Source organism: Triticum aestivum, chromosome 1B (assembly GCF_018294505.1).
Source record: "Triticum aestivum cultivar Chinese Spring chromosome 1B, IWGSC CS RefSeq v2.1, whole genome shotgun sequence".
Lineage (NCBI taxonomy): Eukaryota > Viridiplantae > Streptophyta > Magnoliopsida > Poales > Poaceae > Triticum > Triticum aestivum.
This window is the reverse complement of record NC_057795.1, coordinates 61,546,906-61,558,864: the sequence shown is the minus strand read 5'-3', so window position 1 is coordinate 61,558,864 and position 11,959 is coordinate 61,546,906. Positions and strand designations below refer to the sequence as shown.

Below are 11,959 nucleotides of genomic sequence, written 5' to 3'. Positions count from 1 at the left end.
CCGACACAGCTTGAAGTCCTTGAAGGATCTGTCGTGCGTAGCACCTGCCGACCAGGCATGCCCAAGCATATCACCTGTCGGTCAGGCATGACTTGACATCTCCACCGAAGCTCCGAGCAAGACGAAGCCGCTCCACCTCCTGCCTCTGACTTCCAGCGCTGCTCCACAAACGATGCTCCCAAGAGAGAAACGACACCGCAGTGCCGCCATCGTCCGATCTGGAACACCAGATCCTAGGGTTTCCCCCGGAGCAGCACGAGTGGGTCAACAGTAGTTACACGACGATGCCTTCATCAAGGTAACGGCGTAGAACGCCGCCATCGCCTGCCGTCGGCTCAGTTTTCACCGGCAACCATGTCTCCCTAACTCGCAGCCGGGACTAGATGATGGATCTCGAGGTCCGATCACCAAGCTTCTGGCCGGCGACCGCCGACGAAGAAGATGGCCACCACCACTGGCTACACCGGCCAGAACTGATCTGTCATGGGTGCCGCCAAGCAGTCCACCAGGCCCTCGACGTCGTCGCCGATCTAAAGCCAGATGACATGCCGCCGAAGACCGCATCACGCCGCTGCCCGATCCAGGCCAGCCACCGTAGCAGCCGCCCGTGGCCCGAGGCAGGGCCGACCGCCGCCGCCATTGAAGCCAACGCCGTCGCTTCTAGATCGGCCGCACCTCCACGCATGTTGGGGTCCCGCCATCCCTGAGATGCGGGAGGAAGGAAGAGCCCCCGCCACCGTCGTCGGCCTCCGGGCGCAAGCCAGCGGCGTCCTCCGATGGCGGCGGGAGGAGGGAAGGAGGATGGGCTAGGCCCCGACGGCGGCTAGGGTTGGGGAGCCCGAGTCGCCCGAGCGGGGGCGACCCAAGCGGGCCAAAGGATGGCTGGGCCTACCACGCAACCGCACTTTTCTGATTTGATTAATGAGCCGGAGGGCACACACATGGGTTTGGTGATCTCTAGGCGAAAGCCTAGCATCAACTTTAGTCGATGCCAACCATGAAGACATTCTCAGACTTTGTTACCCTTCTTGGAGGCGTCATCGTGGAGTCCCTTCACCTCCCTTCTCACATGCTTCTCGAGCTCTTTATGTGAAAACCTAAGTTTTGACTTTGACCAAACTGGATGGCGGCGGTGTACCTGTCGCTCCTCTTGTGGGGGTGTCACCATGGAGGTCCGGTCTTCCGTTTGAAGGAAGCGCCTTGCATGTTTTTGCAGATTCGCTGTTGGCTAGGCGGGTGCGTGGCCTCAGAGTCGGTGTGAAAGGCCGGAGCGGTGGCTCGGGGATTCATCTTCTAATGCAACGCGTCAGATTTTGGTCGCTTGGGGGCAGAATTGTCGGCAAGGATGGTGCGTGGCCTCGGGCCGATGGGGATGTGTGAGCGGTGGCTCTGGAATTTATCAGTGTTGCAGGACTTTGATTTTGGTCGCTTGCATGACATATTCGTCGTCAAGGCTGATGCGCGCAGCCTTGGGCGGGTGGGGATGCCTGAGCAGCGGCTCCGGAATTTGTCAATGTTGTAGGACTTTGATTTTGGTCGCTTGGATGGTAGAGTCGTCGGCAAGGCTGGTGAGCAGCCTCGGGGTCGGTGTGCGTGCGTTTGCTTGAGCTTTTAGAAGTCGGAGCAGTGGCTCCTAGTCAGGTTGTAGGGTGTCGACCTTGGTTGCTTGTGTTGCAAGGACATCGACTCGTTGGTTACACAATCTCGATGCTTGTGTGTGGTGTTCCCAATGTGTGTTTTGATTTTTGATCGGTTTTCTTTATAAACTTGATCGATATCTATCATCGTAGAGTCCATATCAGATCAATCCGAAAACGATAGTACGTGAATCATCTGTCCCGGGTCACTGTGGCCACTCGATGGAGCGCAAGAAGAACGGACAAGATGATGGGGTCAAATTGGATCAAGAAGAACGGACAAGGCTCTTCATGTACGGTTGAGAGATCAGACATCTATGAATACTTAAAAAAAAAAATGGTCCGTCTCTTAAAAAAACTAATCGGCCCGTCTCGTATTTGAATATCTGGACCGTCGAGACTCGCCATCAGACGGCCTCCATCCACCACCTCCTTCTCAACTCCAACGCCCAACCCAGTCCCAACCCCAACCCCATGGCCGCCGCCGCCGCGGTCGCTGTCGCCACTGCTGCCGACTGGACCGTCGTCCGCCGGCGCGGCGGCCGCCGTCGAGGTGACGCGCCGGTCAACACCTCCCACCTCGACGCCCCGCCGCCACTCCCGTTAACCCCGATCCCGTGGTCGCCCTCCGACCCGTCCCTCGACCCGGCCCGCGTCTCCCGCCTCCTCGACCGCGCCCGCGCCGCGATCTCCCGCGTCGAGGCCTCCCGCCTCTACCGCCGCCTCCTCCTCCCCGACTCCCCGCTCTGCCGCCGTCTCGCCTCGCTCGCCCCCGCCCGCCTATCCCTCCTCGGCGTCGGCAGCTTCGAGTCCTCCCCCGCCGCGCGCCTCCAGCTCGCGCTCGCGGCCCTCCTCCGCCGCGACCTCCTCGCGGGCGCCTCCGCCACGGCCGACCTTTTCGACCCCGTCCTCTCCTCCGTTGAGTGCGCCGTCGCCGTCGCCCTCGGCTTTGCCGTTCCGAGCCTCGACGACGGGTGCGGCCGCCGCGTGGAGGAGTCCACCCTCTTCTACATGCCCCACTGCGAGGCGTCGCTCTACGACGCGCTGCTCGCAGCCAACTGGGAGCCCCGCGCTCAGCTCCGCCGCGTCTGCGTCCTCGGCAACAGCTTCCGGCGGTATGCTCTGCAGGCGGAAGAGAACCGCTCGGGACCGGCCGCCAAGGCCAATCTCGTTCTAAAGGCAGGGCGGTTCGCGTGGGAGCAGCGGATCGACGACGCCGGGGATGTGGACGACGAGGACTGGTTCGCCCGTGCGTTCAACGAGACGAGCTGGCATTTCTTCGAGGTGGACCAAGACGTCGACCAGAGGAAGGAGATAAGTTCCCAAGCTTTGTCCTTCGAGAAATTATCACTGTAACCCAATGTATTAGTACTTGATTCGAGATGCATTTGGAGATTCAGGGTTGGCATCCTCACAAAATTTATCACTTCAATTCTGTGATTGTATACTAGTATTTGATTGGAAATGAATTCACAAGATTCAGAGTAAGCATCTGAGCATAATTTATCACTGTAATTCTATGATTGCATTACTTGATTGGAGATATATTCAAAGGTTCAGAGTTGGCATCTTAATGAAATTTATCACTGTAATTCTATGATTATATACTACTACCTTTGTACCAAAATATAAGACGTTTTTGTAGTTCGATTTGAACTACAAAAACGTCTTATATTTTGATATGGAGGGAGTACTTGATTGGAGACAAATTCATAGATTCAGTGTTGGCATTTAACACTGTAATTCTGTGATTGTATTACTTGATTAGAGATGCATTCCAAGATTCAGAGTTGGCATCTTAACGAAATTTGGAGTTTACTTTATCTTGATTATCATTGAACAAGAATGGAAGCTGAGCACTTTTGTATTTCTGAATTTAGACATTTGAGTCCCCACATTACTGGCTGTGACCCAATTTCCAGTGTCCTGCGAGGTTTATCGGTTGATTTTTCTGATATGGGAAATGGGTACTCTGCCCTAGAACATAACCTGTAAGGCTGCTTCTTTTGTAGACATTATTTCATTAAAAGGGAACCATTAAGGTTCAGTACGAACCACTTGCTCGGAATGCAAGGAGAAATATAACACATGATTTAAGGTGAATACTGAGCAGCCTGCTGTCCTATAACATTCAGAAAGGTTAAGACAGATTGGTTTGCCCCTCACATAACAAAAAGCAATCGCTAAAGAACCCCCAGGATCTATTTATCTTTTTATTTCCAGGAGCGATAGCATCATAATATTCTGAATTCTCAACTGATTTACCTAAACTCATTATATTGTGAATTTATCTCTCCTGACATCATTCTATACATGTGACTGAAAATTAGCTGGGATCTTTACATAACGGGAGCCCGCCCCTTCCATTGGTCAAAGCCCTCGGAGGCCACCATCTGCAGCCCTCCAGATCCTAGTTGGAGAACATTGCGCACATTGCAAGGATGATGCATTCAAAGATTCAAAGTTGGTGTCTTAGCAAAATCTGGTGTTTCTTTATCGGTATTTCCGATGAAGAAGAATGAGACTACATCCATTGTCTTATCCTTGTCTCACTCCTAGGAATTCAGACACCGAGTGATCCCCTGATTTCTGGCAGCGAACCGATGAATTAACAAGTAAACTCTCAATGTGGCATTGCATCTATCATTTTCAGGAAGCTGCATTGTTTCATGAGGTGGAGGCTGATTGGTTTGCCCCTCACATAAGGAAAAGAAATCCCTAAGAACCCCCAGTTCTTTTCCAGTTTCTGTAACTGAATCATCATAATGTTCTTGAATTCTCCACTGATTTACCTTCATAACTCCTGAGCACATTCTATTCCTGTGACTGAAGATCAGATCTGATCTTCACGTACCCATCAAACAAAGGCCTTTGATGGTCACCATCGCCAGCCTTCCAGATCCCAGTTCGAGAACTACAATGGAAAATCAAGTACAGATCGCATGAATTGGGCCATCTGGTGATTTTTTAAGCGGTGGCATAAACACCTAACCTGCTGAGGACTCCACGACAAACACAATTATGCGAGAGAACAAAGAGCAAATGTATAAACTTAGAAGAGCTTCAAATAACTCCATATAATGTCGAAATGGGCTTACTGAAACAATAGATGCTGCATAGATTCATAGAGGGCTGAAGACATGTGGTGCATCTTCAGCTGCTCACCGTACATCCCCGTTTTAAAACAGATTATCGTTGGCAAGAATGGTGCTTGGTATTTAACCAAAGCCCTCTTGTCACGGCAAGTTTATGTGTGCAGGTTCTGAAGGCGAGGTAGGACCCGAACGATGTCATCATCTCCGACACGGTTTTCTCTGGCAATGCATCATTGACATGGCATGCTATTGAATATGGCTTGGAATTTCTAAATAAGGGTTTGACCTGACAGATAGGTTCGGGAACTAAAGTGCTGGTCTGGAGTGACAATTGGATACCAGTCATACCACAAGACATGAGCCTTGGACCAATCGGCAGACAGCGCTGGTGCCGGTGGCTTCTGATGGGAGTTTAGCAGCGCAACCTGCTGCTGCAGTACTTCGTACCTGCAGATGTGGAGGCGAAAATGAAAATTCGGCCATCCGCTCGACACATGATGTGTTTTCTTCTGTCCAACATGCACTGAATTTCAACTTTGATCAGGGAGTCGGGGGTCCTAGTTCAAGTCCAGATAGGTCTGTTCCAAGCTGGGATTTAATGTTGAAGGCTCCGGTTGCTCAAAAGATGTGTACCTTTGCTTGGAGGCTTCAGCACCAGGCCAGAATGGCCGCTGCAGCTATCCCAGCTACAATGGGTGACGATGGTTATAAATTTCTAATGCAAAAGCCTCCGGTTGAAGCCTCCGGTTGCTCAAAAGATTTGTACATGAATCCCGTTGATTTCTCTGATATTTCTCTGAATCCCGTCAAGATTCGATTTGCTTTTTTGCACTGAAATCTGGAGGGGTTGACATCGAGTGAGTTCAGTGTCCTCAGAGGTGCATCTCTCTTGCATTGGATCCTGGAAGAAAATGTTTATAGACGTAGGACAGGCAGTATTAAGGTTATTTTTGCAAGCGGGACAAAACCACTAGAAATGCCCATCTTCACATTCACTCTCATTCAACCATTAGTAAAGTGACATTCAATATTTCGTCAAATATTAGTAAAATGGCATTTCTCCTCTCCTCTCCTACATAAAAAATGCACAAGGTTATGTCGTCTGCTCCTCCTTTGTCAAATGTAGGCAAACTCACCTTCATCCACCTCATGGATTGGCGCAGGCAAGCAACCATTGTACTCTCTCTGTCTGTGTTTATTAGGCTCCCTTTTATTTTGGGTCAAAGTTTGACCATGAATTTTAACTAATAAAGTTTAACTGATATGTCACACAAAATATACCATGAAAAATCTCTTTCAAATACAAATCTAATAATATACTTTTTATAAAATATACTTTGTATTTTTTTAGTCAAACAATGCATGGGAGGTCATGTTGTGACAAGTGTTCCAACAAGTGATGTTGACACCGATGACTTTCCGATTAAGATAGAACTGCATCAGGGTTAGCTTTGAGCCCTTATCTTTTTACTTTGGTGATGGATGAGGTCACAAGGGATATACAAGGAGATATCCCATGGTGTATACTCTTTGCGGATGATGTAGTGCTAGTTGACGATAGTCGGAGGGGGGGGGGGGGGGGGGGTTAATAGGAAGTTGGAATTATGAAGACAAACCTTGAAATCGAAAGGTTTTAGGCTTAGTAGAACTAAAACCAAGTACATGAGGTGCAGTTTCAGTACTACTAGGCATGAGGAGGAGGAGGTTAGCCTTGATGGGCAGGTGGTGCCTCAGAACGACACATTTCGATGTTTGGGGTCAATGTTGCAGAAGGATGGGGGTATTGATGAAGATGTGAACCATCGAATCAAAGCCAGATGGATGAAGTGGCGCCAAGCTTTTGGCATTCTCTGTGACAAGAGAGTGCCACAAAAGCTAAAAGGCAAGTTTTATAGGACGGCGGTTCAACCTGCAATGTTGTATGGCACTGAGTGTAGGCCGACTAAAAGGCGGCATGTTCAGCAGTTAGGTGTGGCAGAGATGCACATGTTGAGATGGATGTGTGTCCATGCGAGGAAGGATCAAGTCCGAAATGATGATATACGAGATAGAGTTAGGGTAGCACCAATTGAAGAGAAGTTTGTCCAACATCGTCTGAGATGGTTTAGGCATATTCAGCGCAGGCCTCCAAAAGCTCCAGTGCATAGCGGACGGCTAAAGCGTGCGAATAATGTCAAGAGAGGTCAGGGTAGACCGAATTTGACATGGGAGGAGTCCATAAAGAGAGATCTGAATGATTGGAGTATCATCAAAGAACTAGCCATGGACAGGGGTGTGTGGAAGCTTGCTATCCATGTGTCAGAACTATGAGTTGATCATGAGATCTTATGGGTTTCACCTCTAGCCTACCCCAACTTGTTTGGGACTAAAGGCTTTTTTTAGTCAAATAGGAAGTCAAAAGTTGGATCCAAAATACAATGGGGGCTAATAAACCCAGATGGAGGTAGTATCTACAAGCCAATGACTATGAAGTTGATGCCCTAACCTATTCACTGTCCTCGCCTCATGAAGGGGGACGAGGCCTAGTGTCACAAGAATCCTACTGACCTGAAGCCATGCTCGGCGGAGGAGTCTTTGGCATGCCTGCCAAGGTACTAGTCTTTCTTGGAGAGAGCTCCCTGCGTTAGTCGAAGGCCTTCTAAATTGTCACAACCCGCTTGCCCCTAGGGCCAGCCCAGTATCCAGCTTGCCATACGGGCCACTCCACGTGTAGCGCACCGTCATATGGTCGAGTCTTGCACAACTTTGGGTTGCCTGAACATGCCTTAGATTTCATCTTCCAAATGGTAGGGGATCACATCACCAACTTATACTCCCACCACCCCTGAATAGTTGGCAAATCTTTTTACCAAAGATAGTGGGCAGCAGAAAGACCAATTTTGGATTGAGATGCCCCCGCTAGGTCTTAATTGCGGCCGTAATATCTTGCCAAATTTTAGGAATAGCAGGCCATTGATGGCTGAGAGAGGGAACACTGCAAGATGTGAGGACAGATAACACATCAGATGTAATGGCTAGACCATTAATCGCCTCCTCCCATAGATTGTCTATAATTTACTCTACCACGATTTTGAGGGGCAAGATTAGAAGTTTGATTCATTTGCGAGCCTTGGGTAAATCCTTTGAAATTTATGAAGGAAATATGCCCTAGAGGCAATAATAAAGTCATTATTTCCTTATATCATGATAAATGTTTATTATTCATGCTAGAATTGTATTAACCGGAAACATAATACATGTGTGAATACATAGACAAACATATTGTCACTAGTATGCCTCTACTTGACTAGCTCGTTGATCAAAGATGGTTATGTTTCCTAGCCATAGACAAAGAGTTGTCATTTGATTAACGAGATCACATCATTAGGAGAATGATGTGACTGACTTGACCCATTCCGTTAGCTTAGCACTTGATCATTTAGTATGTTGCTATTGCTTTCTTCAGGACTTATACATGTTCCTATGACTATGAGATTATGCAACTCCCGTTTACCGAAGGAACACTTTGTGTGCTACCAAACGTCACAACGTAACTGGGTGATTATAAAGGTGCTCTACAGGTGTCTCCGAAGGTACTTGTTGAGTTGACGTATTTCGAGATTAGGATTTGTCACTCCGATTGTTGGAGAGGTATCTTTGGGCCCTCTCGGTAATGCACATCACTATAAGCCTTGCAAGAAATGTAGCTAATGAGTTAGTTACGGGATGACGCATTACATAACGAGTAAAGAGACTTGTCGGTAACGAGATTGAACTAGGTATTGAGATACCAACGATCGAATCTCCGGCAAGTAACATACCGATGGCAAAGGGAACAACGTATGTTGTTATGCGGTTTGACCGATAAACATCTTCGTAGAATATGTGGGAGCCAATATGAGCATCCAGGTTCCGCTATTGGTTATTGACCGAAGACGTGTCTCGGTCATGTCTACATAGTTCTCGAACCCGTAGGGTCCGCACGCTTAAAGTTCGATGATGGTTATATTATGAGTTTATGTCACTACAAGAAATATGTCAACTAGTGACCTTCTGTCAGTGACCCTGGAAGAATTGGTCATAGATCTATGACCATTTGAGACCAATTGGTCAAAAGCTGTTCGGGGGGCTCCAAACCCTAAACCATTGCGACCATTTTGGTCAGAAAGGTCGTAATTTCCTTACACCAAATGGTCACAAAGCAAACAGGGCTGGTCCGCTGCCTTATTTTTACTTGTTAACGACCAAAATAGATGGTCATAGCCTTGTAGATTGTGGTTGGTTGTGATGACTAGGCGCGATCTCATCAGTTTTGCCTATGTGTCATGTCCATGTGGCAGTTTTTGCCCTAGGTTGTGAAGCAACCTATATTTCTGTCATTCCAAAAATTCCCAAAAAAATCTCATAAATTGTTTGGATCATATCTTCATCAAATATGTCAAAAACCTTCCTTGCCTAGTTCAAAAATAACTCAACAATATGCATTTTCCTATTCTGTTCAGAGCAGCACTTTGTGAAGGAAGTACCACTTTGGCATGTCCAAATGGTATCCATTTTCTACAGTGCTTTCCTATGCCCAAATAACCATCCTCCACCAAATGCCAGCTCAATCCATTCATTATTTTGAGCCCAGCTTCAACATTCGTATTTATGTCCAGTGTGGTAGTTTGTAAAGCAAGTACCACCTAGGCTCCTCCTTTTGAGGTGAAAATTTGTGAAGACGGTCTTCTTAGTAACTGATCATCATCAGCCAAAACTCACGCCCATTAGCCATGTGCATTTCCCGTACCGCAAATCAAACACTTGGCTGCTAATTCATGTTTGAGCATCGATCGGTCTCCTCATGAGAATCTTATGTTGTGATTTTCTTCCTAGCACCTACCTGGGGAGTGCCCAACCCACTAGACATGCCTAGGCTGCCTAGAACACATGGCAACGCCACGGTCACGCGGTGACCACGCGGCGGGCATGCGAGCTTACGCGCTCTAGAGTTGGGGTCCTCGGCCACCGTCCAAACCTCGATGTCTCGCCATCAAACCATGTATTTCTGATTAAATAGATACTTATTTACCCAGAAATGATTTTTGGAAAAAATAAAGAGCAAACTATGAGGCAGATGCAGTTCAAATTTGACCCGTTTCCAGCTGAATCGACGGAAATTTGTCTTTTTCACCAGAGGTGGATCAAAAACTTTTCACCCAACCATTTTGTCAATTGTGCATTATATATGGCCTAGTATTTTATAACATTGATTCGGTCCATTTCTGCAACAATTATTTGGTAGTTCCTTCACAAAAAAAAACCCTCCTTTTGGGCACTCGGAAAATGAAAAATGAAATTTCTATGCAAAGAAAATGAAAACTTCCTTAGGCAACATTGTTTGGAATTCCAAGATGTACCCTTGTGCACAATATGAGATCATTTGAACAAACTATGCCATGAATGTGGCCATAAGATTGATCATTTGGCTTGAAAGCCATGAATCTTCACACTTGATAGCACATTTCTGAGAACACTTTTTTAAAATAATTACCGTATTAAAAGTTTATTATTTTTCCTGGAAACTTGGTCACATATAATGACACAATGCGAAGGTTTTCCAATTTTTGATTTTTTTTGAATTTTTTATGCCCGTTTCAAAATGCTGTCAAAACGGCAGGCTTGACCGTTCCTAGCTAGTGGTTGAATCTTGGATTTTTTTGGTGTTTCTATGATTAAATAGATACTTATTTACCTAGAAATGATTTTTTGAAAAAATAAAGAGCAAACTATGAGGCAGCTGCAGTTCAAATTTGACCCGCTTCCAACTGAATCAGCAGAAATTTGTCTTTTTCACGAGAGGTGGATCAAAACTTTTTGCACCCTATCATTTTTTCAATTGTGCATTAAATATGTCCTAGTATTTTAGAAAATTGATTTGGTCCAATTTTGCAACAATTATTTGGGAGGTCCTTCACAAAAAAACCTCCTTTAGGGCACTTGGAAAATGAAAAATGGTTTTTCCGTCCAAAGAAAATGAAAACTTCCCGAGGCAGCATTGTTTGCCATTCCAATATGCACCCTTGTGCACAATATGATATCATTTGAACAAACTATGCCATGAATGTGGCCATAAGATTGATCATTTGGATTGAAAGTCATGAATCTTCACACTTGATAGCTCATTTCTGAGAACACTTTTTTAAAATAATTACCGTATTACAAGTTTATTATTTTTCCTGGAAACTTGGTAACATATAATGACACAATGCGAAGGTTTTCCAATTTTTTAATTTTTTTTGAATTTTTTATGCCCGTTTCAAAATGCGGTCAAAACGGCGGGCTTGACCGTTCCTAGCTAGTGGTTGAATCCTGGAATTTTTTTGGTGTTTCTCTGATTAAATAGATACTTATGTACCTAGAAAGGATTTTTGGAAAAAATAAATAGCAAATTATGAGGCAGCTTCAATTCAAATTTGACCCGCTTCCAACTGAATCGGCGGGAATTTGTCTTTTTCACCAGAGGTGGATCAAAACTTTTTACACCCAACCACTTGGTCAATTGTGCATTAAATATGGCCTAGTATTTTATAAAATTGATTAGGTCCAATTTTGCAACAAATATATGGTAGGTCCTTCACAAAAAAAACTCATTTCAGGCACTTGGAAAATGGAAAATTAATTTTCCGTGCAAAGAAAGTGAAAACTCCCTTAGGCAAGATTGTTTGGAATTCCAATATTCACCCTTGTGCACAATATGAGATCATTTGAACAAACTATGCCATGAATGTGGCCATAAGATTGATCATTTGGCTTGAAAGCCATGAATCTTCACGCATGATAGCTCATTTCTGAGAATACCTTTTTAAAATAATTTCCGTATTACAAGTTTATTATTTTTCCTTCAAACTTGGTCATATATAATGACACAATGCGAAGGTTTTCCAATTTTTTGATTTTTTTGAATTTTTTATGCCCGTTTCGAAATGCGGTCAAAACGGCGGGAATGATCGTTCCTATCTAGTGGTTGAATCTTGGAAATTTTTTGGTGTTTCTCTGATTAAATAGATACTTATGTACCTATAAATGATTTTTTGAAAAAATAAAGAGCAAACTATGAGGTAGCTGCAGTTCAAATTTGACCCGCTTCCAACTGAATCGGCGGAAATTTGTCTTTTTCACCAGAGGTGGATCAAAACTTTTTACACCCAACCATTTGGTCAATTGTGCATTAAATATGGCCTAGTATTTTAGAAAAATTATTTGGTG

The 11,959-nt window shown here is 45.6% G+C and overlaps 1 protein-coding gene across 1 annotated transcript; it reads left to right on the top strand.

Moving 5' to 3' along the window:
• The first annotated feature begins 2,031 nt into the window (after window positions 1-2,031).
• On the top strand, window positions 2,032-3,216 carry LOC123106849 (protein SENSITIVITY TO RED LIGHT REDUCED 1). Its single transcript, XM_044528892.1, has one exon. It carries the CDS (start codon window positions 2,112-2,114, stop codon window positions 2,991-2,993), a length of 882 nt encoding a protein of 293 aa, XP_044384827.1. The 5' UTR covers window positions 2,032-2,111; the 3' UTR covers window positions 2,994-3,216.
• The last annotated feature ends 8,743 nt before the right edge of the window (window positions 3,217-11,959 follow it).

Coding starts and splice junctions, on each gene's coding strand:
- LOC123106849 (XM_044528892.1), top strand. CDS start 2,112: ATGGCCGCCGCCGCCGCGGTCGCTGTCGCCACTGCTGCCGACTGGACC.